This window comes from Pogoniulus pusillus, chromosome Z, assembly GCF_015220805.1.
Source record: "Pogoniulus pusillus isolate bPogPus1 chromosome Z, bPogPus1.pri, whole genome shotgun sequence".
In the NCBI taxonomy this organism is placed as follows: domain Eukaryota; kingdom Metazoa; phylum Chordata; class Aves; order Piciformes; family Lybiidae; genus Pogoniulus; species Pogoniulus pusillus.
The window spans coordinates 67,021,777-67,047,717 of record NC_087309.1 but is presented as its reverse complement, the minus strand read 5'-3'; the positions used below and the strand labels follow the sequence as shown (position 1 = coordinate 67,047,717).

The 25,941-nt window shown below is 42.3% G+C and overlaps 1 protein-coding gene across 1 annotated transcript in view; it reads left to right on the top strand.

The window, feature by feature from the left end:
* RORB (RAR related orphan receptor B) overlaps nucleotides 1-25,941 on the top strand; it is a 168,136-nt gene that overhangs the window by 123,204 nt on the left and 18,991 nt on the right. Inside the window, exons 3-4 of the mRNA XM_064176538.1 lie at nucleotides 1,967-2,108; nucleotides 5,206-5,607. Coding sequence (XP_064032608.1) covers nucleotides 1,967-2,108; nucleotides 5,206-5,607 — 544 coding nt within the window. The remainder of the gene's footprint in view (nucleotides 1-1,966; nucleotides 2,109-5,205; nucleotides 5,608-25,941) is intronic.

Sequence of the window (25,941 nt, the reverse complement as noted above, 5' to 3'; positions counted from 1 at the left end):
CCACAAGAGGTTCCACCTCAACACGAGGAGAAACTTCTTTATGTTGAGGGTGACAGAGCCCTGGAACAGGCTGCCCAGAGAGGCTGTGGAGACTCCTTCTCTGGAGACTTTCAAAACCTACCTGGATGCATTCCTGGGCAGCCTGCTCTAGGAGACCCTGTTTTGCGAGGGGGTTGAATTTGATGATCTCTGAGATCCCTTTCAACACCTAACATTCTGTGATTCTTTGATTTGTTCTTTCAAATCCATATCAACATAGGAGCTACTAAAATCTAAACCTTTAAACCAGAAAAATCCATTGCATGTCAAAAACAAAATCAGCTGTACAACCTAGCAAATAGAGTAGAAATGTCTGTGATTAGCATCCATTTAGCCTTAAAATCACCTCCCCAGTTTCAGGGAAATTTTGGTCAGCTGGGACTAGATAAGTCCCTATCACATTTTTCCAATCATAAAACTTAATTTGTTTTTTAGACAGACAGTACTGAGTGATAAAACCAGCACAAACTAGAATAAATTAATTTTGTGATGCTCAACCTAAGAAAGTGGCGCTGACAATTACCTTGGTGGGAAATCATACTTGTCACCTGTTTTTACTGACACCTCACTCCATCTTCATTGGGTGCACCAGGACCTGAGAAAGAATTTAGGGACAAACTGTAGTAAGCAAACTGACCCTTGTGACACTGTGGCCTTGCTGCTTCCCCACTGTTGTTTCTCTAAATCTCAGAGCACTGTTACTTCTGTTGCTTGCTGTTACTGTGTGAGGCTGGCACTGGTTTTGCCCTGCCAGTGAAGTGAGCTCTTGCTTCCTCACTCCATTCAACCTTTTTGCAGACAAGCCCTGGAAGGCATAACCACTTCAGCATCACTGCTGGTGACTAGGGTCACTGCAATAATTATGCCCTTTTTGCCATTTTCTGCCCATGGCTTCCTGCAGTGGCTAGGCTATCATTCAGTTCTCTGCACAACCCTACAGCACCACTCCAAGGAACATCTCTTCTCTGTTTCCTTCTCTCTGGACTTGCTGTTCCTTCTGTCCTGTAATTTACAGGAAAGGAACAAATGTCACAAAATACTCTGGCTTTCTCTTTCTAAGCCTACCCCTGGTTTCATTCCTGTTGCCACCTCTGCCATTTCCTGTTCTATCATAATGACACCTCTTGATGTCATTTGTAGCAGCTGGGAGCTTGCTAGGCCTTACGTATGGGTTAATATTCTTCTAGCCTGCCGTTCCTTAGCTAAATGACCCACAATTGGCAAGACAAACCTGCTAAGAGATAGAATGTCTACAAATTTTTACATAGATAAAATGGATAATGTTATATTCCATTGAAATGGAAAATGTCATTGCTTTCTCATGGCAGTGTCTGGAAGTGTTACTTTCCCCTTTGTGTGTTGGCTTTACTTGATACAGTCATTAAATCCCAGTGCTTTTGTGATGCTTGAATTTGAATTACTTTTCACTTTTGAAATGTATGGTCCCTCCAGATCAGATCAACATTTGCCAAGTTAAATGGAACACCGGACCTCAGTTTCTGTTGCTATGCATAGCCAGTAGTGTTTATTACTGGTTTCTTTAATAAAAGGAAGAAAACAGTTACAACGAGTACTTCTAAGACACCTGTTTACAAATGCTGACAGACTTTCCCTCTATTAGAAGCAAGCATTAAATGGTAGATGGTTATTGTTATTATGCAATCAGAATGCATTTCGCAACATTTTTTTTTTTCATTTTAACAAAGTAGAATTACATTTTTAAAGAGAAAGAAAAAGCAGAATTCTCATTACTATTAATGTTACTATTAATGTTCTTTAATTTCACTGCACAAAGCCAACACATGTGCAAAGTCATAGCATAAGTAGCATTGCACTAAATAAGAGTTTATAGTAGTCAGTTAAATGGTTCTCTGTGTGTATGTGTGTACATATGTACACTGTAATACTCTTGCTCTCTTGCCCCTAGGGATTCTTTCGGAGGAGTCAGCAGAACAATGCCTCCTACTCCTGCCCAAGGCAGAGAAACTGTCTAATTGACAGAACCAACAGAAATCGTTGCCAACACTGCCGACTGCAAAAATGTCTTGCCCTGGGAATGTCTCGAGATGGTAAGGAGTCAGAATCCTGCTTCACGCCTAAACCCTTTGAAACTCTTTCTCACTGCTGACTTACTTAAACTCCTTACAGATTTCTGGAAAAAAGAGAGAGGAGAAGCTGCTTGCTTTGTAACACACACACCATGAGAGTCAGACTTACGCCATTCAGTTAACAAAGGAGGGTATTTTCATGGGGAGAGTGGGGAAATCACAAAATGGAGAGCAATGTTAGCTCAGAACAGAAAGAGTCAGAAGTGAAATATATTGTTCTGACCAAATGCACAGAAAGGTCACCTCTGGAGAGGTGGATTTATATTCCAGTTTAAATAACCTCCAATAAAAAGCATTAACATTTCTCTTGACATTAAACTTTGATGTGTGAAAGCGTGCCTTTCCCTGAGATCTCTAAATGTCTGTGATATTAAATGGACAACTGTGAAGAAATTTACTTGTTAATAACATTAGGTGTTTGTTTTATTCAGAGCACTTGACCAAATGTTTTGCATTTCTGAAACAAGAAACCAAACATTTCTTTTACCTGTATATTGCCTCTGCCCCATCTGAGTCTACCGATAAAACATTTCATAGTTCATCACTGAAGATGGACACTATGCCAAAGGAAAGGTCCACCTTACATCAAATAACAGGTCTGTGTAGAGCTCTGGTACACCTTCCAAACTGTGATGTGGGAAGCCATGATCAGTAGGCTGAGAATATGCACCACACCAGAGCACTGAGCAGTGGGAGACTTGAGCAAGATTGTCCACAGCTGACCTTCTCCAGCCACCACAGCTCACAGACATAATGGGCAAAAATGTTCTATTTTGGAAGGCAGATTGTATTAATTTCCATTACTTTGAAGCAGTTTTGTCTCTTAGAAAGTTTACGTAAAACACACTGTTTGAAACGAAGTGTCATTGATGGAGAAGTTCAGACTTGATGGGGCCCCGGGTGGCCTGATCGAGTTGGAGGTATCCCTGCTCACTGCAGGGAGTTGGACAAGGTGACCTTTGAGGGTCATTTTTAACCCAATGCAATCCTTGAATCTCTGAGTTACTTAAAGCACTGCTTCTTTAGATGGTCCACATTTTATACATTCATGTAAAATTGGGAATATAAAAGGTCTTTTCCTACCTTAGTGTGTCTCATATCTCACTGAATCAACTTGTTCACCAGTCTCTCCAATCTGGGAGGGGCCTCACAGTCTAACATTTAATCTGTGAACTCATTTTGGTCTTAGCATGCAGCTTCCTTGATGCCTTAGATCCCAATTCTTCCTGGAGGAGATTAAAGTAGTAACATTTCAGCATTTTAACAGCATGTTCTTTCCTCCTAGAAGTAGTATTTTCCAATAATTTGAGGTGTCACCAGGACATTTTAATGTGACTGGCAGCCCTGTCTTCCCAGCTTATAATTCAAGGACCATGGCATACAGACAAAGGGAGTGATCCTTCTGACAGCATTGCTTTCCTCTCTATCATTGTTTATTTAAGGATATTTATTCTTGATGATATTAAGAGCTTTTGCAAGTTTAAAGTGGGTTGTATGGATTTTTTTAACAAGGAAACTGAATGTAATTTTTACCTCTCAGCCGTATAACAGATTTCATTTTTATCATGCAGAGGCAGGATGCTAATTGACAGCAGCTGGAGAATCCAGTTAATGAATATATAATGAGACTAAACAGTGGGTGTTTGTTTTTATTACTGAAGCTCTGTATTTGAACAAAATAGAGAGTTGCATTTTTCAAAACAAAATCACTGTATTTTGTCTGGAAGAGTGTGCCATGCACCGTGGACTGATTCCAGAGGCAGGCTGTGTTCATGTGAGGTAGCTTTCAGCCTCTGTGAAGGGCTGCAAGTAAGCTAAGGTTGGCAACAAGAAAAAAACTCTTAGTGAAAGAAAAGTGGAAATAATTTGAAGAAGCTGCCATCATTCTGGTGTTTTGGCACATCCTTTTCATACTATGCTCTTTATTTTCTGTTCTTTTTTCTGAAGATTTTCATGCTCATCTGCATGTGCAGATTCAGAATCTTCTCAAGGACCATAACTGAACTGTAGGGTAGTGAAAATGAGAGCCAAGCCCGTCCTGTGCTAATAAATATGATGACTTTGAATTAATCTCAATTAGGGACAGATTGGAAATACTCAGTATTGGAAAATACCCCCCGTATCAGACAGAAATTAACATTTCCAGAGCAATGTCCTCTTATCTGATAAGTTCTTGGGAATGTATCTCTCATTTGTTTTCAAGCATAATTAACAGCTACCTGTGCTCTGAGATCCCAGCAGCTAGCCCAATATTTATAGAGAGATGAGAGTGGGGAGAAGGTAATCAGCTATGACCTGGATTTGGATTTACTTCTAGTTGCACAGCAACCAGCCTATCATTTTTTTAAATTTCAATCTCAGTGTAATGCACCCTGTTCTTGGGGAGGCTCTTATGCACTCTGATGTTTTCCTCCCTTTCTCGTCAGAAGGAATGCATGGATTTATGCGTGGAGATTATGTAAATTAATTGTGTAAATCCCTGAGACTTTCCTCTGTGGAAAAAATTACTTTTATTTGTGCTGTTTATCTCCAAATCTGTGGTTTTTCTTTAGGTTCTAACCTCAAACCTGCAAGATTAACTTTTTTTTAAGTGTGAAGAAAACATCCTGTTGAAAAATGTGTGATAATAAGGCTTCAGGGCTTGTATTCATACAGAGTACTAATCCTGTTAATGCTCTGTTTAAAGGTTTGTGGAAAGTTAGTAAATCATATGGGATATGAATCTACAGACCATACTTTTCATACAGCTCTGGATTGTTGTTCAGTGATTACTGAGATTTAGAAGGATACGTGGTCTTTTTTACATTGTAGTGGGAAATGAGTTGATTGAAGTTTTCCTGTCAAGTAAAAGTCACTGTCATCACCCTTTAAACCAAGCACACAGTACTTTTTCCTTTGTGAGATGTGGTGTAGAGATTTGCATCCACTCACATTTCCACAAAAACAGAAAAACTAGTTTCCATAGTAGAAATAATGCTGGAATTAAATATCAAGAGTGCTGACGTTGAAGAAAATCACTGAAAGACAACAACAGTTTGCACTGTGCTTTTCTTTTCAGCTGTGAAGTTTGGAAGAATGTCCAAAAAGCAGAGAGATAGCTTGTACGCTGAAGTGCAGAAGCACCAGCAGCGACTGCAGGAGCAACGGCAGCAACAGAGTGGTGAGGCAGAAGCCCTCGCCAGGGTTTACAGCAACAGCATCAGCAATGGCTTGAGCAACCTGAATAATGACACTGGCAGCACCTACTCAAATGGGCATGTCATCGACCTGCCGAAGTCTGAAGGATATTATAATGTGGATTCTGCCCAGCCTTCTCCAGACCAGTCTGGGTTAGACATGACTGGAATCAAACAGATAAAGCAGGAACCTATCTATGACCTCACCTCTGTACCAAACTTGTTTACCTATAGCTCTTTCAACAATGGGCAATTAGCTCCAGGGATATCCATGACTGAAATAGGTAAGGAAAATTCTTATTACTTTAGCGTAATGTGTATACATAAATACAGCTTGCGGTACTGTCTTTGTTCAGTATGATACAGGTGTTCCATACACAGGTACACAATAATTACATGTTCAAACATGCATATGTGCACGTATACAGGGAGTGAAGGAGGAAAAGTCAGTCCGGCAGTAATTGACACAATATCAAGGCAGTTCTGTTTTTACCAGATTTGCAAATTATGCAGCTTACTGAACTCAGGAATTCACATTCTGTTTAGAAATATTAGCATCACATAATTTGATGAATCAATCAGAACTTAATGATAATTAATACCAAGGAGCTTTTTTCAAATGAGCTCATTACTAGCAGGATTAAATGAACTCTTCAGCCTGTCATCCATGTTCTTTTCAACACCCAGAATCCCCATGGAAGCTGATTCTAGGGTATTTAGTGTCAGAAGACTCCAGCTTACTACTTGTGCTGTGTGGATGCACATGCAGACTAAGTTCTCTAATTTGTGAGGTGCAGAAACTCTGAATGTAGTTGTATGGATACTCTTCTTTGAAAAGTAGCAGAGACCTCACTGTTTGATGAGACAGTTCAAAAGGTAACAGCTAACAGTAATTCTTCTCTAAGGAGAATTGTTCTTCATCTAACACCTCTAGTTGTACCTCTCCAACACAACTGGAAGTACTACTTCTATTATAAAGAAACAACATGAAAGAGCATTTGTGTCCTAATTAGGTACTTCCCACCTCAAAGAGTGAAGTATGCTGAGTCACTTGTGGTTCTTGTCATTCAGAATATAATGAAAAGGCAGCACTTCAGCACTTCATTAAAGGAATTTACTTAAAAAGAAAGTATAAGGGGGAAAAATATAATATGGTATTCAACAGCACCCATAACAAGTTAATTAGCGTCACATCAAAAAAAACCCTCTGTATTTCTGACCAGGCCTTGCAGCCTCACAAATGTACATTGAGATGTTTAAATTTATGTGTACTGAGACCTACTGAGACCCCATGAGATGTAGCACACACTCAGTGTATGTTGCAGAAAGGTGATACATAGCAGTTACTGTCTGGTATAAAAATGAAGATGCAGCTAGAATCTGTCGTGTGTTTTCTACTCATGAATGCAGGAAGGAGTTTAAGAACTTATATGTGCTTTAGCTGCAGATTTTCAGGAGAAAGTCACACATTTCTGCCACTGTCTGGGGGGACGTTTTGTTACCGCATTTGGGCTAGGGTGCTGTCCGGTGAAGTGCTATGTCCACTGCATAGTAGTATAGAGGATTAGCAAGGAATGTCTGCTCCAGCTTCCATTTCTCATGTGCAAACGTCAGTCCTGCAACAGTGGTTTGTAGTACTGCAAACCAGCTGATAGACATTTTAAACAGTCATAAGAGCAATTTCCCTGAAGCACAGTGTACCAGTCATAATCAAGAGCACAGAAACCAGATGGAGACCTGTAACTACTGGTGTTACTCAGATATCAGGGCCAGGTCCAGTCTTGTTCAACATATTTGCCAGTAACCTAGATGAAAAAATGGAGTGTCCCCTCAGCAAATTTGCTGATGATGCAAAACTGGGAGGAGTGGCTGACCAACAAGAAGGCTGTGCTGCCGTTCAGCAAAACTTGGACAGACTGGACAGCTGGGCAAAGAGGAACCTAATGCAGAGTTCTGCATCTGAGGAAGAATAACACCATGCACGATTGCAGGATAGGGATTGAGTTGCTGGAGAGTATTCTGTAGAGAAGGACCTGGGAGTCATGCTTATTAAGTTATGCATGAGACAGCTATGTGCCCTGGTAGCCAAGAAGGCTGATAGTATCCTTATTCCCTTATATTCCTTTATATTCTCCTCTGCATCCTTATTAGATGCAGAGAGGAATATGGTAACGAAAGATGAGGAACAGGCAGAGGTACTTAACACCTTCTTTGCCTCAGTCTTCAATCGTAGGGCACATTGCCTCCTGGACAACTGGCCTCCTGAACTAGAAAATGGAGTCAGGGACCACTATAGTCCCCTTGTAATCCAGGAGGAAGAAGTAAGGGACCTGCTGAGACACTTGGATCCTCACAAGTCCATGAGACCACATGGGATCCATCCTAGGGTGCTGAGAGAGTTGGCAGATGAGCTGGCCAAGCTGCTCTCCATCATTCATCAACAGTCCTGGCTCACTGGAGAGGTCCCTGAAGACTGGAAGCTGGCCAATGTGATCCACAAGAACGGCTGAAAGGAGGAACCAGGAAATTACAGACCTGTCAGCCTGACCTCAGTGCCAGGCAAGGTCATGGAACAGGTCATCTTGGGTGCCATCAAAAAGCACCTACAGGATGGCCAAGGGACCAGGCCCAGCCAGCATGGGTTTAGGAAGGGCAGGTCCTGTCTCACCAACCTGATCTCCTTTTACGATTAAGTTACCCACCTGGTGAACGTGGGGAAGGCTGTGGATGTAGTCTACCTGGACTTCAGCAAAGCCTTTGACACCATCTGACACAAGAAGCTCCTGACACTCATGGCTTGGACAGATTCACTCTGATATGGGTCAAGAACTGGCTGGAAGGCAGAGCCCAGAGAGTGGTGGTGAATGGTACCACATTCAGTTGGCAGCCAGTCCGTAGTGGTGTTCCACAAGGATCAGTGCTGGGCCCAGTCCTGTTCAATATCTTTATTGATGATCTGGGTGAGGGGATTGAGTTCATCATCAGTAAGTTTGCAGATGACACCAAGCTAGGAGCAGGTGTTGATCTGTTGGAAGGTAGAAGAGTCCTGCAGAGGGACCTGGACAGGCTGGATGGGTGGGCAGATGCCAGTGGGATGAGATTTAACAAGGCCAAGTGCAGGGTTCTGCGCTAGTGTGCTAGTTTGATACTAGATGGACTATTTTATTGAGAGAAATTAGATTATAGGCTGTGTAAAGGCTCTGTCCACTTATAAACTTGCTGAGATGTATAAAAACAAGAATACAAACAAAGATAAGAGCAGCAACTCTCTGTCACAGCTGATGCCAGTACTTTTCTCCCTGGCCTGCTTTTCTGTGTAACTAATCCTTCTGCTTTCTAACTCCCCTGGCCAATCCTCCAAACTCACCTTGAGCATAAGGCAAAGTCTGGGATAAGGTAGAGGGGTAGAAAGGAGATGGAAGGGTGATTGGGAGCTCCTCCTGGGGACTCTGGTTTCTGGGAGGGCTGTTGTGTTTCTGTATTACCTTTAACTTGTATATTTATAACCTGATCTCCTTCTATGATCAGGTGACCCGCTTGGTGGGTGTGGGGAGGCCTGTGGATGTGGTCTATCTGGACTTCAGCAAGGCCTTTGACACTGTCCCCCACAGCAAACTGCTGGCTAAGCTGTCAGCCCATGGCTTGGATGGCAACACTCTGTGCTGGGTTAGGAACTGGCTGGAGGGCCGGACCCAGAGAGTGGTGGTGAATGGTGCCACATCCAGCTGGCGGCCAGTCACTAGTGGTGTCCCTCAGGGATCAGTGCTGGGCCCCATCCTCTTTAACATCTTCATAGATGATCTGGATGAGGGCATCGAGTCAGTCATCAGCAAGTTTGCAGATGACACTAAGCTGGGGGCAGATGTGACTGAGCTGGAGGGCAGAAGGGCTCTGCAGCGGGACCTTGACCGCCTGGACAGATGGGCAGAGGCCAATGGGATGGGGTTCAATAGCTCCAAGTGCAGGGTGCTGCACTTTGGCCACAACAACCCCATGCAGAGATACAGGCTGGGGTCGGAGTGGCTGGAGAGCAGCCAGACAGAGAGGGATCTGGGGGTACTGATTGATACCCGCCTGAACATGAGCCAGCAGTGTGCCCAGGTGGCCAAGAGAGCCAGTGGCATCCTGGCCTGCATCAGGAATGGTGTGGTCAGCAGGAGCAGGGAGGTCATTCTGCCCCTGTACTCTGCACTGGTCAGACCACACCTCGAGTACTGCGTTCAGTTCTGGGCCCCCCAGTTTAGGAAGGACACTGAGATGCTTGAGCATGTCCAGAGAAGGGCGACGAGGCTGGTGAGAGGCCTCGAGCACAAACCCTACGAGGAGAGGCTTAGGGAGCTGGGGTTGTTTAGCCTGGAGAAGAGGAGGCTCAGGGGTGACCTTATTGCTGTCTACAACTACCTGAAGGGTGGTTGTGGTCAGGAGGAGGTTGCTCTCTTCTCTCAGGTGGCCAACTCCAGAACAAGAGGACCCAGCCTCAGGCTGCGCCAGGGGAAATTTCGGCTCGAGGTGAGGAGAAAGTTCTTCACTGAGAGAGTCATTAGGCACTGGAATGGGCTGCCTGGGGAGGTGGAGGAGTCGTCGTCCCTGGGGCAGTTCAAGGCAAGGTTGGATGTGGCACTTGGTGCCATGGTCTAGCCTTGGGCACTGTGGTAAAGGGTTGGACTTGATGATCTGTGAGGTCTCTTCCAACCTTGGTGATACTGTGATACTGATACTGTGATACTGTGATATTGTAAACATCTGCTTGTATATTGTGCTAAGCTGTAAACATAGCTTCATTTCCTTAGCTTCCAGCTCAGCTGGGTTTAGTCTGTGTGATTTCATAACAGTGGGGGGGCAGGTAACACCCAAAGCATCACACATTATTTTGGCACTTCCAAGTAGGGCTAATTCAATTTGATTGGTTGCTGATTTTGTCTGTAAGTTAAGATGAAGCTTATCTGGTTAATCGGCAGTATTTTTTATCTGTTATTTTTTATCATTGGCTGACAGCCAAAATTGGTTCCCTCTTGCTTGATCTAGTGTGGAGGAAGATTGAAGGAATGTTTTTGGATTTCAGAGAGTGTCTTCTGGACTGGGTCAGCTTTAATATTATTGAAATTATTATCAACTCTGCTTTCACTAAGTCAGGAAATAATACAACTTCTGGAATGTATTCAACATCCCTGATGAGGGTAATTTTGCTCAAAGCCAAACTTCCAAATCCCTGCAGTGAGTTTTAGGCATGTAATACAGTGGTATATTTCTCTTGTCTGACCTTAGCCCTAATAATTCTGGGTTTCACACTAATTCTAGCTTTGTGCATGACAAATTCAAATGTGGCTCCTTTAAGGAGGCAGAAAAAGAGACAAGTTTCCTCGTAGAGTTAGAGGTAAGGCCTGCAGACAATGAAAGCAATGTCTATTTGGGGAGAGAGCAAGAGAGGGCCACCATATCCACTGCTGCACCTCTTCCCAGAGGTTCCGGGACAACTGCCGAAGTCTCAGTTGTTGACAATAACATGGCGGGTAGCCAAAGAACAGATCCAGCTGTTCAAGTCTCTGCTGTTTCTTCATCTAGTTCAAATCACCAGGAAGCAGCTTTTAACCCAAAACCAGGTTTAAACTCACAGGCATCGGGTCAGACCCTCAGTGATTCAGACATGCTAGAAGGCACTTCTGCCACCTTTCTGGATCCTGCGAAGGCTCAGGCTAAGACAAAACATTTGACAAAGAGTAATTCAAGAGACGATTTAGGAGAGGGGACCTCTGATACTCAAGAGGAGAAATACAGCCTTAGAGACTTAGCCAATATACTCAAATCGCAATATAGTAATGGGAGGAGCTTTGTGAGATTGGCTGCCAAGGATGGCTCTGAGTAGATTAAGAGCACTTTTAGGAAAGTTCTGTTTCTAGGCCAAGGACAACCAGGACAACCAGAAGAAGAGGAGGAAGATGATATCCAGGATTCCAATGATCTCCTCAAAGAGATCAGGGAATTTAGAAAGGAATACTCAAGGGAATCAGGAGATCCAATCCTAATCTGGCTGGTGAGATGCTGTACTACTGGTGCAAATGCCCTACAGGTACAAGACAAGTCTGCAAAGCAGCTAGGGCCAGTCACAAAAGAGAGTGAAGTGGGCAAATACCTAGCAAGTCCTCTTGGTAAGGCTGTCTTGTGGACACACCTCCTGTTGGCTGTGGCTATGAGATATCCTTCCCAAGATGATCTGCCATGGGCTGCCAAGAATTGGAGCACAATTGAGCAGGGAATTAAGCTTCTGAAGGAGTTTGCTTTATGGAGATCATGGCATGCATGAGCCTGATGACATTCCTCTTGGAACAGGTCTCATAAAGAAGATTATTAAACTTGCTCCTTCATCCTATGCTAACATCTTGGCTAGCAGGTTACTATGAAGAAGTGATAATGGAAGGCCTCTCACTGTTGGTAAGTTCACTGACCAACTGAGGCAGATAGAGGACAGCTTTCTGTCACATTCTGCTCTAGTCTCTGCCATAAAAACTTTGACTACAGAGATAAAGAAGAGAAAGAATGGCATTAAAGATAGCATGAAAGAACTGAAGGAGGAACTTGAAATGTCCATATCCAATCTGGCAGAGGACACCATCCCTTCATCATCTGAATGGGTGCATGTTTCTGCCATCTCCTGCAAGGCAATTCTGGCCCAGGGGAAGAATTGCACTTAGACATCAGCAATCATGTGAGTCAGTTTGGATAATCCTGCATGACCAGTTTGGTGACAACATGAACAAGTGGGATGGTCAGTCTACTTGAGTTCTATTGAAGAGAGTCAGGGAACTGCAGAGTGGCAGAAACAGAGGCAATAGCACCAGAAAAGTAGCTGTCACTTCTTCAGCTCCCCACATAATAATTGCAGTTTCTCTCTCACAACACCAATCATTATGCATACCCCACATGCCATGTTCAGCATTAGAGGTGCCCTGCCTCCAGCCAGAAGGAGGAAAAGGACAGTGGAGAAAACCAAATCTATTGGAATGTATTCATTAGGTGGCCTGGCTGTTCAAAAGTTGGGAAATACAGGGCTTGAGTTGACACAGCTGCTCAGTGTACTTTATTGCCATCCAATTGCAAAGGGACAGAGTCTATCACTATTTCTGGAATCACTGGTGGATCTCAAGAGTTAACTAAGTTGCAGGCTGAAATCAGTTTAACTGGTAAAGAGTGGAAGACACATACTATTGTAACTGGTCCTGATGCGCCTTGCATTCTGGGAATTGACTTTCTGAAACAAGATTTTTTTCAAGGATCCTAAAGGTCACAAATGGGCTTCTGGAATAGCATCTGTAGAGATTGAGGATGGTAAATTGAAATTGTCCATTAGACCTGAACTTTCAGATGAATCTGCAGTTGTGGGACATCATGACATAGAGGATCTGAAACTGCCAATTGCTACTCAAAGTGTGCACCACAGGCAGTACAGAACTAACTGTGCCTCTTCATTGCCCATTCATCAGCTGATTCGTGAACTGGAGAGTCAGGCTGTCATCGGGAAAGCTCATTCACCTTTCAACAGTCCCATCTGGCCTGTGCGCAAGCGTCTCACAGTAGACTTCCGTGATCTCAACGAGGTGACTCCACTCATGAGCGCAGCTGTGCCAGACATGTTGGAACACCAGTACAAGCTGGAATCAAAGGAGGCTAAATGGTATGCTACCATAGGCATTGCTAATGCTTTCTTCTGTATTCCCATAGCAAAGGAGTGCAGGCCTCAGTTTGCGTTCACCTGGAGAGGAATCCAGAACCAGTTCAACCATTTACCTCAAGGGTGGAAACACAGTTCAGCAATCTGTCCACAATGCATTGGAGAAAGGTAAAGCTCCAGAGCACATACAATTCATCAACAACATCATTGTGTTGCTGAGGAAGTCTTTGAGAAAGGTAATAAAATAATTGACATTCTGTTGCAAGCAGGTTTTGCCATTAAGAGAGACAAGGTCAAAGAACTTTCCAGAGAAATTCAATTTCTGGAAGTGCAATGGCAGGATGGTCGCCTTCAAATTCCACAGGATGTGATAAAGTCTCCACCATGGCAGTTCCCACAAATAAGAAGGACACTCTGTCTTTTTTCATTGCAATGGGATTTTGGTGACTACACATTCCTGGATTCAATCAAATTGTCAAACCTCTGCATGATGTGACTCATAAGAGAAACAATTTTGAGTGGGGACTTGAACAACAAGCAGACTTTGATCAGACCAAGCGAGAAGTAGTCCATGCAGTGGGCCTGGGACCTGCGCTATCAGGTCTGGACATTAAAAACATTCTGTACACGGCTGCCACTGACAATGGTCCAACTTGGAGCCTTTGGCGGAGAGCTCCAAACAAGACAGGTGGTCATCCTCTTGGTTTCTGGAGTCGTAGCTACAGAGGTTCAGAGGCAAATTACACCCCGACAGAGAAAGAGATACTAGCAGCCTATGAAGAAATAAAAGCAGCTTCTGAAGTGATTGGAAATGAGTCACAATTGCTTTTAGCTCCCAGATTGCCAGTTCTAAACTGGATGTTCAAAGGCAAAGGTTCATCACCGCATCATGCCACAGATGCAACCTGGTCTAAATGGATGGCTTTGATAACCCAACGAGCACGAATTGGTAATCTCAATCTCCCTGGTCTGGGGAGGTGATCACCAACTGGCCGGAAGGCACAGACTGTTCCAAACCTCCAGAGGAGAAAATAACTCGTGCTGAGGAAGCTCCTCCCTATGGTGATCTCTCTGATCAGGAAAAGAACTATGCTTTGTTCACAGATGGTTCCTGTCGTCTTGTTGGAAAAAAGTGAAGACGGCAGTCAGCAGTTTGGAGTCCTACCAGGAGAGTCACTGAAGCAAGACATGGAGAAGGAGAATCCAGTCAATTCACTGAGGTAAAAGCTGTCCAGCTTACTCTTGATGTGGCTGAACGTGAAAATTGGCCTATCCTTTACCTCTACACCGACTCATGGATGGTAGCCAATGCTCTATGGGGTTGGCTGAAGGACTAGAAAAGGAGTGGTTGGCAGAGGAAAGGAAAGCCTATTTGGAGTGCTGATCTATGGCAGGACATTGATGCACAGCTGCAGAGAACTCCAGTGAAGGTGCGGCACGTAGACGCACACATGCCTAAGAGCAGAGCCACTGAGGAACACCACCACAAGCATCAGGCAGACCAAGCTGCTAAGATTTCTCAAGTTGATACAAACTCTGATCTTGACCTTGATTGGAAACACAGAGGTGAACTGTTCTTAGCTCGGTGGGCCCATGACTCATCTGGACATCAAGGCAGAGATGGAACATACTGATGGCCATGTGATAGGTATTGAGTGGATCTACCACACACCCTACTATGCACCAGCTTTAAGAAAGATTGAACACTGCAACAGTTTGCTGAATACTACCCTGAAGGCCATGGTGGGTGGAACTCTGAAAACCTGGGACAAACATTTAGCACAGGCAACCTGGCTGGTAAATAGCAGGGGTTCAGTAAATGGATCAGTAGCTGCACAATGAGATTTGGTACAAACTGTGGATGGTGACAGAGTTCCTGTTGTATGTGAAAACAATCTGTTAGGGAAAACTGTTTGGGTATTTTCTCCTTTGGGCAAAGGGGAACCTGTCTGAGGGGTGGTTTCTGCTGAAGGTCCTGGTCATACCTACTGGGTAATGCAGGAGAATGGTGAAATCCAGTGTATTCCACAGAGAAATCTGACTTTAGCTGAGAGAGTTTAACTTCAGAGTGTATAATACAAGCTGTTAGCAGTTTTTTGTTCTAGGTGTTACCTGATGTCAAATGAAAGAATTTACAAGAGAATCTACAGTACATGAGTATGAACCCAACATCACCTGGGAGTCCCTGTTCTTGTCTCATCTGAGGAGACAAACTGTTTGCTGTTTTCTGAGCTTTTGAATCACCTACATCTGAGATACCCAGAATGAAGTTTAAACTGAAATTGTAATATTCATTACTCATTATTGTAAATATTGTTTTAGACTAGACAGGCAGTTCTCAGCAAAACTCTAGATGAAATAGACAGGGGTGGATGGTGCTAGTTTGAGGCTAGCTGGAATATTATGGTGAGAGAAATTAAATGATAGGCTGTGAAAAGGAAACAGTGGTGATATCTACTTCACTCATAGGTTTGCTGAGATGTATAAAAACAAGAATACACTCATAGATAAGAGCAGCAACTCTCTGTCACAGCTAATGCCAGTACTTTTCTCCCTGGCCTGCTTTTCTGTGTAACTAATCCTTCTGCTTTCTAACTCCCCTGGCCGATCCTCCAAACTCACCTTGAGCGTAAGGCAAAGTCTGGGATAAGGTAGAGGGGTGGAAAGGAGGTGGAAGGGTGATTGGGAGCCCTTCGTGGGGACTCTGGTTTCTGGGAGGGCTGTTGTGTTTCTGTATTACCTTTAACTTATATATTTCTGTATATAGCTGTGTATATTGTAAATATCTGCTTGTATATTGTGCTAAGCTGTAAATATAGCTTCATTTCCATAGCTTCCAGCTCAGCTGGGCCTAGTCTGGGTGATTTCATCAGAATATGGTGACATGTGACACCCAAACCATCACAACAAGGCTAAGTGCAGGGTTCTACACGTCGGCCGCAACAACCCCAAGCAGCACTACAAGCTGGGGACAGAGTGGCTGGAGAGCAGCCAGGGAGAAAGAGACCTGGGGTTGCTGGTAGATAGTAGGCTGAACATGAGCCAGCAGTGTGCCCAAGTGGCCAGAAGAGTCAGTGGCCTCCTGGCCTGTATTAAGAACAGTGTGGCCAGTAGGACAAGGGAGGTTATTCTCCCCCTGTACTCAACACCGGTCAAGCTACACCTTGAGCACCGTGTCCAGTTCTGGGCTCCTCAATTCAAGAGAGATATTGAGATATTGTAACGTGTCCAGAGAACTGTGAAGAAGTTGGTGAGAGGCCTGGAACACAAGCCCTATGAGGAGAGGCTGAGGGAGCTGGGGTTGTTTATCCTGGAGGAGAGGAGGCTCAGGGGGGAACCTCACTCTTGTCCATGGCTACCTGAAGGGAGGTTTCAGCCAGGTGGGGGTTGGTCTCTTCTCCTAGGCATCCAGCAACAGAACAAGGAGACACAGTCTCAAGTTGTGCCAGGGGAGTTATAGGCTTGATATTCCTCACAGAGGGAGTGATTTTTCATTGGAATGGGCTGCCCAGGGAGGTGGAGGAGTTGCCGTCCACTGGAGGTGTTCAAGAAAAGACTGGATGAGGCACTTAGTGCCATGGTCTAGTTGATTGGCTAGGGCTGGGTGCTAGGTTGGACTGGATGATCTTGGACATCTCTTCCAACCTGGTTGATTCTGTGATTCTATACTCTGGTACATTAAGAAGGCAGCGTCCTGCATGTCAGAGGAGGTTCTTCTGCCCCTCTACTCTGCTCTAGTTAGACCACATCTGGAATACTGTATTCAGTTCTGAGCTTCACAGCTCAAGAGGGACAGGGATGTGTCTGAGAGTGTTTTGTGGGTCACTATAAGGATGTTTGAGGGTTTGGAGTATCTCTTACAAGGAAAGACTGAGTGATACAGGGAAAGACTGAGGGGGCCTTATGAATGTCTACAAATATCTGAAGGGTGGATGTCAGGAGGATGAAGCCAGTCTCTTTGCAGGATGAGGGGCAATGACCATAAAGTCAATCACAGGAAATTCCATCCCAATGCGAGAAAAAAACTTCTTTACTGTTAAGGTGACAGAGCACTAGAACAGGCTACCCGGAGAGGTAGTGGACTCTCTCTAAAGATCTTCCAAACCTGCCTGTGTAGGTTCCTATGTGACCTGCCTTAAGTGGTCTTACTCCACATGTGGTTGGACTTGATTTCTGGAGATCCCTTCTAACTCCTAACATTCTGTGATTCTCTATGTGAATGATATTTTCATTTTTTGAAACCATACAGAAATTTCCTTTTAATGCTTCACTGGATTGTTGGACCAGTTGTAAAGCTGCACTCTTTCAGTTAAAGCAGAAAAACTGTAAACACTAGAGTACTTTAATTTCTGTGACAGTGTGCTTAAATTTCACTGCAGCACTGTGTCCTATTCACTCTACTGACATCTAGCAATAAGTTCAACTCATGTTAAATAGAATCATCTTTAGTTGTTAGATGAAACCATAGAGAATGCATACCAAAGAGAAGAACTACAACGTATTAGTCCTTATACCTGATAGAATTTTCTTTGTACTATTTTGTAATATACTGACTGGTTGCTTTACATGTTGCAGGTGTTAATTCTTTTCTTCACTGAAGACCTCCTACTAAATTCAGATTTCTCATCTTAGTTTACTTCTGTTGTTTATATTCCTCAAATTCATGCATTTTTTTAAGCACAGCCTCATTTGTCACATTCCTGAGTGCTACACTCTTAATTTTTCCTCATAAATGAATATGTGAGACTTCTATCCTTTAGCTTCCAAACGTTCCTGCAAGCTCTCTAAACTTCTTCACAAACAGCCCAGAGTCAAAACAGTCTTTGCATCTTCTGCATCATGTTCAGTATCTAATTCACCTATTCTTTCAGTGTTTTGCTTCCTTCTCATTCACTTCTCTTCTGTATCAGGCAATTTCTGTTAAAATATCTCTGGGGATCATGTTTCCAGACTTGAATCTCATTTTCTCCTTCTTATTTTTCTAACCTTTTCATTCCTGTTACATTATGTCTCAGTCTTTATTGACATTTTGTGACTTCTTTCAATATGGAATATTTATTTAATTAAAATGCTGTGAACTGAACCCTCTTTCAGATAATTAATGAACTTGTTAAATGCTTGTAAAAGAGGTCTTGAGAATGTTCCCTGCTGCACCTGAGTAAGCAGCTTGCTGCAGTAGTTTTTACTTTTTGCTTACTATCAAGTGGTAAGGTTCTCTGAAAAATCAAAATAACAAGCCTTGATTTCCCGGTCATTTTGATTTTGTTATGAAAAAAAACACAGTTACTAAGAAACTTTATGATAAAATCTATACATCATTTACATTCTTTTCTTCACATGTTAATTTTATATTTCCATCAAAAATGAATCAAAATGGTCAGACCTGCTTCGATCAATAACATTTACATGCTTCTACTGAAGTCTGAAAGTTCTCTTCTGCCTTAGCATACCTCCATCTAATCCAGACTTTGTAGGGGAAATGGTAATTGTTTGACTTAGCAGTTTTGAAATAAAAAAAATTTACACAGCAAGTGTTTCAACACAGTATTATAATGCCACAGCAAGCAAAATGTAGCTTATACTGCACTGCATTCTTGCTAGTATCTCTAAGTACTGTACCAGGAAATGGGTTTAGGAGAAAGAAATGGCGGCAAATTAAACTTATGGGCTCCTTCACCCACATATATTTAGTGCCAGCATATTCTTTCAAATGAATGGAATAGTCCAGGGTAAAACTGCACATTATCTGATCAATATGAGAAGCTGGATAGGTGCTTGATGAAAGAGAAGGATAAATGTAAGAAAGTGTAATTTCAGATCAACCCACCGATATCTCTTGTAGCTGCCAGAGTTTACAATGGAGAAATGTTGGATAAAATCAGGTGATTCTCTATTAGTCAGTGTGATGGTTTGGGGGTTACCCCGCCCCCCCACACTTTTGAATTTGCCCCAGCTAACTCAGACGGACCCTGGGAATATAGATGAAGCAATTTATTTACAGCTAGCAGAATGTACAAGCAGCTATTTACAATATATACAGTTATATACAATTATATACAGAAATATACAAAGGATAAACAATACAAAAGCACAACTCCCCTCCCAGAAACCTGAGTCCCCAGGAGGGGCTCTCAAACCACCCCAACACCTCCCCCGGCCCTCTCAACCTTACCCCAGTTCTCAGGAAGAAAAGAGGTGCAGCCAAGAGGTTAGGGAGCAAGGTTAGTGGGAGCAGGGTTAATGAGATGTGACCAGGTCTAAGGCAAAAGCAAGAGTGAGAGACAAAATGGAGAACGTTTTCTTCTTCCCAGAGTTCTCAGCGTAACTGTGAGAGAAGTTGACATCAATTGTTTTCATTTCACTGCCCGTTATCTAGTTCTTTTACCAAAACATTCCAGCTTGCTTCAAACTAGCACAGTCAGAACTGTGTTTTAGGCTCAGCCCCATCAGTATTCCCATTTGGGTTACTAAAAAAAACTCACAGTATCACAGTGTCACAGTATCATCAGGGTTGGAACAGACCTCACAGAGAGTGTTGCCATCCAAGCCATGGGCTGACAGCTTAGCCAGCAGTTTGCTGTGGGGGACAGTGTCAAAGGCCTTGCTGAAGTCCAGATAGACCACATCCACAGGCCTCCCCACACCCACCAAGCGGGTCACCTGATCATAGAAGGAGATCAGGTTACTCAAAGCATAAAGAAATAAGTTTGAAGCTCATAAATAAGTAGAGCCTCTACTTGGCATCAGATGCACTTCCAGGACAGTTCCTGTTTCTTTTAAAACAAATGTTTTTATCCTTAACAAGGCATCTTAGTGGACTTGACTGGATTTGTGGCCAGGTAGGCCACATACTACAATGAGATGAGTTGGAAAGACTCTTTGTCTGCCTGTCTTGCTGATAACATCTGGCATGGCCCAGGTGTGTCCTACTAGCCAGTGATGCTGCCAGTATTGGAAGCCTCCGTGACCGGAGGGCATGCGCTGCCAGACACACTGCAGCACAGACCGCTTTCTTCATGAACGCTATGCCTATCTGCACATCTGGCAAGGCAGAAATTCCTCAGGCTGCAGTGGGAGCTCAAATGGTGGGGTTGGATGTGCTTATCATGTTGAAAGCAGGAATTCGGTCATCCATAGAATGGCTTTTTTCATTATAGAGAGAGTCGCAGAGGTCAGCTGGTAACTTCTGAAATCCTAAAGGGACAAGGAAGAAGGAAGCTGTTTTCTGACCTTGGTATCCCCACAGAGGGATGACAGTGCTTGGTCCCAAGTGTGATTTTAAATTGGCAGGTATTAAAGGCTTGTTTTTAGATTTGGTCAAATTAAAGACTATCTTGCTTAAATATATGTGCATAATTGTATCTGTCACTGAGCTGAGCACTGCATTTTCCTCAGACAGTATGTGGCTCAGATCATGATCTGTAAATTTGATGAAAAGGTTTCCTTAGCTGGACTGCAGCTGATTTCCTTAAAGATGAGAAAAATGATTAACAATCACATATGGAGAAAACAGATTAGCTGAGAATTCATGCCCGATCAAATTGAAGAGCCCTCTAGAGTTGTGCATATTTAGGTAGTCAATAAGGCACCATGTACAGGAGGTCACCTCGCCCAGCCCTTATCACAGTATCACAGTATCACAGTATCATTACAGGGGAAGGGGGAGGGGAGCCAAACTATCAGTTAGGTATATTTAGATGGCATTTCCTCAACTACGGCACTAAATAGCTTTATACCAAAATAAAAGTAAAATAGTAAGGCTTGTATGCTTGGACCTCACCTTCGCTTTCCCCAGCTCCTCTGACCCTGCTCTGCTGTAGGCTTAATGTGAGCTTACTAGGGCAGCCAAGCAGTGAGAACTGGAGGAGGCATCACTGTTGTGGAGGCAGGAATTAATGTGTGGCCGAGTCGGGAATTTTTTACAAAAATAGTTATTTTATTTTCCCAAAAACCCGCCCCCAAAACTATATATACAAAGATTAATTTAGTTTAGTTAGCAGATTTAGTCGCGTGAGAATTATCTACAGGGATACCATCAATAATTTGACTATTTTGGAAGTCAGAAGTTGGAAAAGGCTTTAGCTATTAATTAATAGCGGTTTCTTACTAATAAAGTTGAGCCAAAATAACTCACAATCAGGCTGGCTTCCTGGTGAGGTTTGTCTCTCTCGTTCTCCTGCAGAAGCTGTCGGAAGCCCCCCAATTTATACCCTTGCTAGACAAAGGGCAGAGTTACCACACCTTAGGTGCAAAAGTGCACAACCAATCCCAGCCAGATCCCAGCGCGGGCACTGCACAGGGCACTCCTCGTGTGGGCAGGACCCCTTTGCTCACCCCCTTCATGCCTGCAGGGCAGGCGAGGGGGGGGAACCAGGCGGTTTTCGCCCTCCCATTCAAGCCACAGAGAGAGAGGAATTTAGGGGTACATAGGACTTCCAGGACAATCACCTGCTCCACTCAACAAATCTATCATAATACACATATTTTTAAAACCTGACATGTTGACTGGGAAATGGCAGTGTAGCAAAACCTTAATGTTTTAAAGATTGAGTTGGGGGGGAGGGAGGAACCTTTCTACAAATAATATCCTGGTCATATGGAAGCCTTAGCCAGATTTATACATTCATCTCAGGACTTAGAGTGAGCAACTGCAAAGCTATTCTCCAAACTGCAAAGTATTCTGTGAAGTCACTGAATTTCCATGGTTCATCATTTAGTTCATTCACTATTGCATTCTGAGGAAAGATCTTTTGGAAACATTCTTAACTTCTCTGCTAAAGATACTTTTAAACTAGAAATCTGCCCATTAACTTGATGTTGTGCCTTACTGTTGGAAGTTCCAAAAGCGCTTCTCCTATATAATAAGCATTTTTCACTATTATTCTTTAACTGCTTTCCTCTATCTCCAGCATTTCATCTCTGTGCCGAACCAAATGTTAGTGGAAAGTTTACTGAATACATATTGGTTAGTTAGATGTTATTTGGAGGGACACTGTAGGGACACATCATACCCAGAATGCAGTGAATTCTCTAACCAAGCCCCATACCAATTGTGACATTAACATCAGTATTGGTGTTCCCTTTGTAAGACAGCTGCCTGCCTCGCAGTGAAGCAGAAATGGTGGCTTGGTGACTGCAATGCTGTATAATGTTTCTTCACCTCTTTTTCTGAGCCATAGTTTAATAAGGAGAGAGTAAAAGTTCGCAGGGCAGGTGTCTGTAACCTTACAACTTTATTTCAGCAGGGCAATATTGCCATCTAGCGAGCAATTAAAAATGTGCAGCATGTGCATTTCTGCGTAGGTACCCTCAGGGCACTATATATTGCCGTCATTACCTATTTAAAGGTGACAATCAGCATAAATTAGTATTTCAGTTCTGCACTCATTTTCGTACACAGGACAAAACTTAAAGGCCTTCTGGATTTCTTTGGGCGTTTTATTGTTGTTTTTGTTGTGTGTTTAGTTGTTTGATTTTTGTTTTTGTTTTTGTTTTCACTTATTGGGTATTCGAGAAGAGAACAGAGATTGGCAAGATTTAAAACAGATTTGACAGTGTTGCCCAGGAAATGCATCACCTTCACAAAAAATGGACAGAAAAGTGAAGGAATAAATTAGAGCATTGTAATGCTGAAGCATTCTAGCTGAACGGACGCTGGATTGAAGGGTGAGGGTTTTATATAATTGGAGATTCTAGGGAGGTTTCAAGCATGTTTAAAAAACAACAAATAATTTAGCAGAAATGTTGGGGAAGGAATGTAATATTGTTGAAAAGTTTGTATCATTTTTTTAGTTCTTTTCCCACCTCCAAATTAGTAATCTCTCTTTATTTGTAAATTTAGTCCAAAATCAGCCTAATTACAGATATACATAAAAGCTTCAATGAGGTTATGTTACCCAACTTCCTAGTTTAAGTGATGCAAATCTTCATAAGTAACTAATTATCTGTTACTGAGTGGATATTTTGGCTCTTACTGATTTAAGAAGACTTAGGGAAAACACAGTGTTACAGTATTTGATATAGAAAATAAAGTTTTCTAGAAGGTACTATATTTACACACTTTTTTTTTTCACGGTGTGATTTTGTAATTGCCAAGTATCCACTGCCTCGCAGCCTTTGACGTGGGCTCTGAACCAGTCACATGTCAGTTCTGGCAGTCCTGCTTGACTATGGTTAATTCAGTTACAGCAGTTCAGTAAACACTATGTGATGCCTTTTTACTACAGTTCAAATTTATACTGTAAAGCAATTGACCTAAAACTATTTGAAAATGCAGTAGATAGCCTAAAACTATGCCTCAGATTGGATTTTCCTGCAAGTTATAAAACTTTTTGGCTATTTCTGAAAGCAGTTTGACTTTTCTTTCAGTTCAGTCCGTTCATACTGGCTTTTGCCAAGAAAGTTTGGGCCAGATGATCCTTGAGTCCCCTCTAACCTGATATTCTATGATTCTATGATATGTCAAATGTAGCCTACCTAGTGACATCACAATAATTTTATGAATTATGACCATTGACAGTACTCCTAGGTAAAATTTAATCATGCTACTGATCATGCAGTGTAGATGCTTCAGAAAATGTAATTTTAACTATTGCTCTGTGTGTTTATCATGGGTATAGATGCTGCAAGTGGAAGTACGATCAAAAGTTTGGTTCACAAAGAGATAAAATCTAATTACTTCCTGTACATTGTGCATGTTTTCAACTAATGAAAATTTTCCACTGATTGTGTTTTTTCTGCATCACTTATGGCAGTAACATCCCATCTTAACTGTGGTTGTGATTATTTGAATAATAGAAGAAGATTAATTAAGCAATGAAATTAATAAAATCAGTAATAGCTATTTTCTGAGATTGAGGATGGGAAAGATTTTGTGATATTTTGTTCTGTTTTACTTCTCAGATTATTTTACAAATTAATTTAAAAGATATAGGAAACAGTATTCAAACGACCTTATCAGCAGCTTACATTTGTAAAATGTGGTAACATAGTCCCTTAAAGTGGACACATCTCTCAGCAGTAGACGTGCTGAAAGTCATGTGCAAATGGGAATAGTTAGAGCAAGATATTAAAGCGTGGAGGGCTGTCTTGTGTTCCCTTTTGACTGTGTAGACATTTTTTTCCTTTGTCAATGAAATCGCTATCATCACTTATGATAACTAAATTGTTTCACTTTCTGACATTAAATGCTGACACCTCTTTGATTCAACACAGTTGTCACATGGCAGGAAAATAGAGCCATCATAGAATGATTTGTCATAACTTTTTAAAGCATTTCTATACCTGGATTGCCTAAAATCTCTATGGAAAGATAAACGTGGGCCTGTCACAATGAAAGAAGTGCTAAAATGTATGTCTAGTCTCTCAGCCTTTTGCAGGTTGTGACAGGGAAAATCCTTCCAACCCTAGTAAAAAATTTAAAAAAAAAAAAAAAAACAAAAAAAAAACAAAAAACCACTTAATACTCAAGTTATTCCATGCATATTTCTATGTTTCATTGTGAACAATGTTCACTCCAAACAGTGTTTGCTTAACTTAATGAATGAAACCACATCCTGTTTTTTGGAGTAGTCTCAATTTTAATACAGAGATCTTTGTGTGAGCCATGCTGGAAGAAGTTAGAAAGCAGCTCGTCTCAATAAATCTGTGTGAATTATGCAGTGCCTGTAGAGTCCATGTCCCATAAGCTCTAGCTATTGCCTTGGTTAGTGCTTTTGCTGCCAGCTGAATGGTTCTAATTAGTGCAAAATATACATTTTTTACAAAATTGGCCAAGACCCAGGAAAAGTGTTATTAAGTGGAGACCTTTAAGCATTTATAAAGATCCTTTAGGATTTACCAGAATTCTGATTCCATTCTCTAGGTTCTTCCAGATTAGAATTTAATTTAATTGTATTGTCACTCCTAGTTTTTTAATTAGTTTGGGTTTGGGTGTTTTCTGTAGGTTGGGTTTTTTTGGTTTGGTTTTGGGGGATTGTTGGGTTTTTTCTGGGAGATGTTTGGGTGGGGTTTTTTTTGTCTCCTTTGAAGGAAGGAAATACAGTATTCACTCAAATAACAATGCCTTGATGTACAATCTGTTCCTGACAATAACTTGAACACAAGGGAGGATTATTCCAGAACGAAATTCAAACACTTATAGTCTCATATCACAAAATCAGAGAACTGCAGAATATGTCTGGTTGGGAGACACATCAAAGATCATCCAGTCCAACTCTCCACCCAGCACTGAAGGATCAACACTAAAACCTGTCTCTGAGAGCTGGGTCCACATGCTGCTTGAACACCCCCAGGGTTGGTGACTCCACTACTGCCCTGGGCAGACTCTTCCGATGTTTGATAGCCCTTTCAGTGAAGAAATACTTCCTAATATCCAGCCTAAACTTCCCCTGGTGCAGCTTGAAACCGTTTCCTCTAGTCTTACCACTTGTCCTCCTCACTCCAACCTCACTACGTCACTTCAGGTAGTTGTAGAAGTTAGCCTCCTCTTCTCTAGACTGTACAACTCCAGCTCCCTCGTAGCTCATATGCTCCAGACCTTTCACAAGCCTCGTTGCCCCGTTTTAATCTTTCACATTATGTTCCTAGGCTGCATACTGTGTGGTGTTACAAATTTATTAAACAAGCAGGGTCTATGAAGCTTGCTACTCTAATATTTTTTAAAAGGGAATCTTTCATGCATTATGACATTGAGAATGCCAGGGACAGGTGAAAAGTGGGATATGCTTTTTGCAGTCACTTCTGGGACTTTTATTGCTGTCTAAGTATTTCTTGAGGTAATCTGTGTAATAAAAACAGTTTGCCAGACTTGTCATTTTGCAGTCTTAATAACCTTGAATTAGAATACAGAAGAATGTTAATCTAATACTAGTTTGACATTATTTTGAGTTGCAGAAGAGATTTTGTTTAGGCTGGTATAGCTGGAGTTTTGATAGTTGTGTGAACTGATACG